The sequence below is a fragment of the Pygoscelis adeliae genome, unplaced genomic scaffold (assembly GCF_000699105.1).
Source record: "Pygoscelis adeliae isolate BGI_AS28 unplaced genomic scaffold, ASM69910v1 Scaffold406, whole genome shotgun sequence".
Lineage (NCBI taxonomy): Eukaryota > Metazoa > Chordata > Aves > Sphenisciformes > Spheniscidae > Pygoscelis > Pygoscelis adeliae.
Window position 1 is genome coordinate 311,883 of NW_008824995.1, and position 3,681 is coordinate 315,563.

At 37.9% G+C, this 3,681-nt stretch overlaps 1 protein-coding gene across 1 annotated transcript in view; it reads right to left on the reverse strand.

Moving 5' to 3' along the window:
• Positions 1-3,681, reverse strand: part of DOCK2 (dedicator of cytokinesis 2) — a gene marked incomplete at its 5' end in the record, with an annotated part of 184,604 nt that overhangs the window by 138,152 nt on the left and 42,771 nt on the right. The window contains one exon of the mRNA XM_009326156.1: positions 756-904. Within this exon, the coding sequence (XP_009324431.1) occupies positions 756-904 (149 nt within the window). The remainder of the gene's footprint in view (positions 1-755; positions 905-3,681) is intronic.

Below are 3,681 nucleotides of genomic sequence, written 5' to 3' on the forward strand. Positions count from 1 at the left end.
CCAGAGCAGAGTAGAGGGGCAGAATCCCCTCCCTCGACCTGCTGGCCACGCTTCTTTGGATGCAGCCCAGGATACAGTTGGCCTTCTGGGCGGGCTGCGAGCGCACATTGCTCATGTCCAGCTTTTCATCCACCAGTACCCCCAAGTCCTTCTCGGCAGGGCTGCTCTCCATCCCTTCATCCCCCAGGCCTGTAGTGATACCGGGGGTTGCCCCAACCCAGGTGCAGGACCTTGCACTTGGCCTTGTTGAACCTCATGATGTTCACACAGGCCCACTTCTCCAGCTTGTCCACGTCCCTCTGGATGGCATCCCGTCCCTCTGGCGTGTCATCCACACCATTCAGGTTGGTGTCATCAATATCATCGATACTCAGCTTGGTGTCATAATATACTAATTCATTTCAGTATTTATTCCATTGAACTTTACCAGTCAAAACTAAAAGTGCCTAAACCTCTGCTAGGAAAAAACAAAGCAGCCTCACTGCTTTCAATAATACTATGGTGATTGACAGCAGCTGACTATTTAAAGAATATAAAATTGAGAAATAAAAAACAGATAGCATAGATGTCAGTACCTCACCTTTAATACCTCAACTGCCCTTTAACTTAAGTTTATGAAAAATAGGAGAAAAGTTCAATTTGCCACTGACTTGTATCAAAAATTTAAATGAGATTCATCAGCATCAATAATTTACTACCTAATCAGCTCAGGCTTACTACAGACTTGGGCCATCTACATCATCATTAATACTTACAGGGTCTTGACAGCTCAGAACCTCCAGGATGCTATTGAGTAATTCAACACAGTACTTCTTCTCTTGGACCTGGAGCTGCTGATCATCCTTCTGTTCCAGTAATTCTTTCAGCTCTTTTGTAATCACAGGAAGCAGAATGTCCCTGCATTCTGAAAGAAAGCAAATTATCTTAAGAACAAATATAAATCAAATACTACTTGCAAATAAATCCTCCTCTAAACAGTGAAACACAATATGCTTTAACAGCTACAGTCCCTTCCAATGTGGAACTGTTGATTTTCCAATCACGCCTCAGGGATACTCTAGAACTTGTGTGATATTTTATAAGTCAACAGTATTTCTCATGTATGAAAAACAACTTCCTGACAAAAATAATTTGTTTCAGTTAAATTCTGAAGGCTGTTTAGCTTGTCCCAAACACTTAAGGACAAATTATTCACTTCACATACAAAGCACCTGAAAATAAGCTATGTTTAAGTAGTGACAGGATTTTAATGTGAGAAAAATACTATACTTATTTTCAAAAGAATAATTCAATAAGACACAAACAGCAACAGAATTGTTCTACGTGTATCATTTTGAAACATACCTTCTAAGAACACATCAAAGAATACAGACATGGAAAAGACTAACGAAAGGCCTATCAAGCCTATGAGAGCAAGTGCTATGCATACATTTATCCTTATTTAAATCTAAGGAAGCTGACACAAACAGTAAGTTACTTTTCAGTCTCACACGTACATTGGCTTTTTAAGACAGAGGTGCTTATGGGAAATGTTGGGAGGACAAGATGCACAAATTTGAAATTACTTCAATGAAGGTACTGTCTACCTAGGAATAAAAGATACAGAAGATTTTTTTTCTAATTTAATTGATACACGTCACTGAGTGATTTAAGTAGCAACTTACTTGTACAGTGCTAGGTAATTAAACAGAGTACAGCACAACAGCGTGAATAACGCTGAGCAGATGCTTCAAAGATTTGTTATATTTATGAAAATAACCTGGGAAGAAAACAAAGCTAAACATAGCTTCAAAGGTTCCACCTCAGAATAAAACTTGTATAGAACTACAGAAGCATTCTAGTCACAGACAATGAGCTGAAGTTCTTACTCATTTCCACTCAGCTGATTTCTTATTGCTTAAAATTCTTGTCTCTCCTAACTCTTTGGAAAAAATATTTATATCACCAATTGGATACTATTTTCTATCAATACCACATATCACAGTTTCTGAAAAAATAATAGAACAAAACTAGAAAACTTCTTAATTACTGCAAACAAAAATGAAAATGTGGCTTTTTATTTTTTCTTTTAAGAATGATTTAGAACACCTTTACCTGGACATACAGCATACTCACTGATAAACAAGTGGAGTGTGAGACGTGGTGCAGCTGCATCTAATGTGATTTAAAAGAAGCAAGGTGCTCAGAATCCCCCCAAAATAAGGATGCTAGCACAGGAAGACAGGAGGGTAAGAAAGAGAAGAAAAGAATGGGAAGTAGATTATAAATTTCTGAATTTTGCAGAGGAAGCTGTATAGGTTATCCATGCAGATTATTCTTATTTCAAGTAACAGCTCCAAGCCATATAAAGCCAGGAGCTTTGAACCACGTTTAAGAGGCAGCATAATTTCTTGCCTCAGAAAGTACCTCTACTCTTGGTAATGCCACAACATGAATAAAAAGCAATTTATCTGATTTTCTATAACCCTTGTTCCAAGCTACAAGAGAAATCTTACTCAATGACTAAATTACAAACTCACTAGTAAAACAGCAGTTAAAGAACACATATCAACAGAAGACCTGTTCAAAGAGGAGCATAAAAAGGAATTTCACACAGCTTACAGTTCATTTACGTGACCAACTGCATATAGACAAGCTTCCTGCACTTAATGCAGGCCATAGACTACCCCTCTGATTCAGAATCCAAATAGCTGCACTTACAAAGCACTTAGTAGAGCTTATGTCCTGCTTTCAGCCGGGATAGAGTTAATTTTCTCCCTAGTAGCTGGTACAGTGCTGTGTTTTGGATTTAGGATGAGAATAATGTTGATAACACACCGATGTTTTAGTTGTTGCTGAGCAGTGCTTACAGTAGTCAAGGACTTCTCAGCTCCTCACGCCCTGCCAGCGAGAAGCTGGGAGGGGGCACATCACTCCCCCCATCCCACTGGGTGATGCAAACGGCTGTGTGGTGTTTAGTTGCCTGCCAGGTTAAACCACAACAGCATACTAGTGGGGCATACTAACACTCCTCAAGCACTTCAGTGTGGATTTGTGTCCATGGAGACAGAGAAAAACTCCCCTCCAAAAGTCATCAATACTGATAGATTCGTAGCCACCAACTGTAGACATCAAACATTATATGGTTTTCTGAAACTGAGATGTAATTTGATAATTAGCAAATTCTTTCTTAAATTACTCATATGAACCACTTCTAATAATTAATTAAATGCAAGAAATGCAGTGCCATTAGCTTCTTGACAAAAAACTAAACCAAAGAAACATCATTAGCAATACTAAAAGTTATATGCAATACCTTTGAAAACTTGCTAAAATGTGATAGTAATTTTTTTTTTATAAAGAAAGGATTTATATATTCAGTTAACAAATAAGTACAAGTTGTAAATTAGATTATTATCTACCTGCTTTTGAAAAAGCTAGAAACCAAACTTTAATTCTGTTTTCATTGCAATCCCTGGAAACTGTCCTTCAACAGTCTATGGTTATTCGGGGGGGAAACAGTTCATAGTATGATCAGTTCAGGATTCATTCGCCAAGGTTCTGACCGCTCCAAAAATATTTAAGATATTTTTCCCTTGGGACATAACATTTATTGCTAACCAAGTTCCATTTCATGATGGTTATGAAAAAGACCTACTCACTAAACCTACTAGTATAAACAACCACTTCTCTAAAACAGCA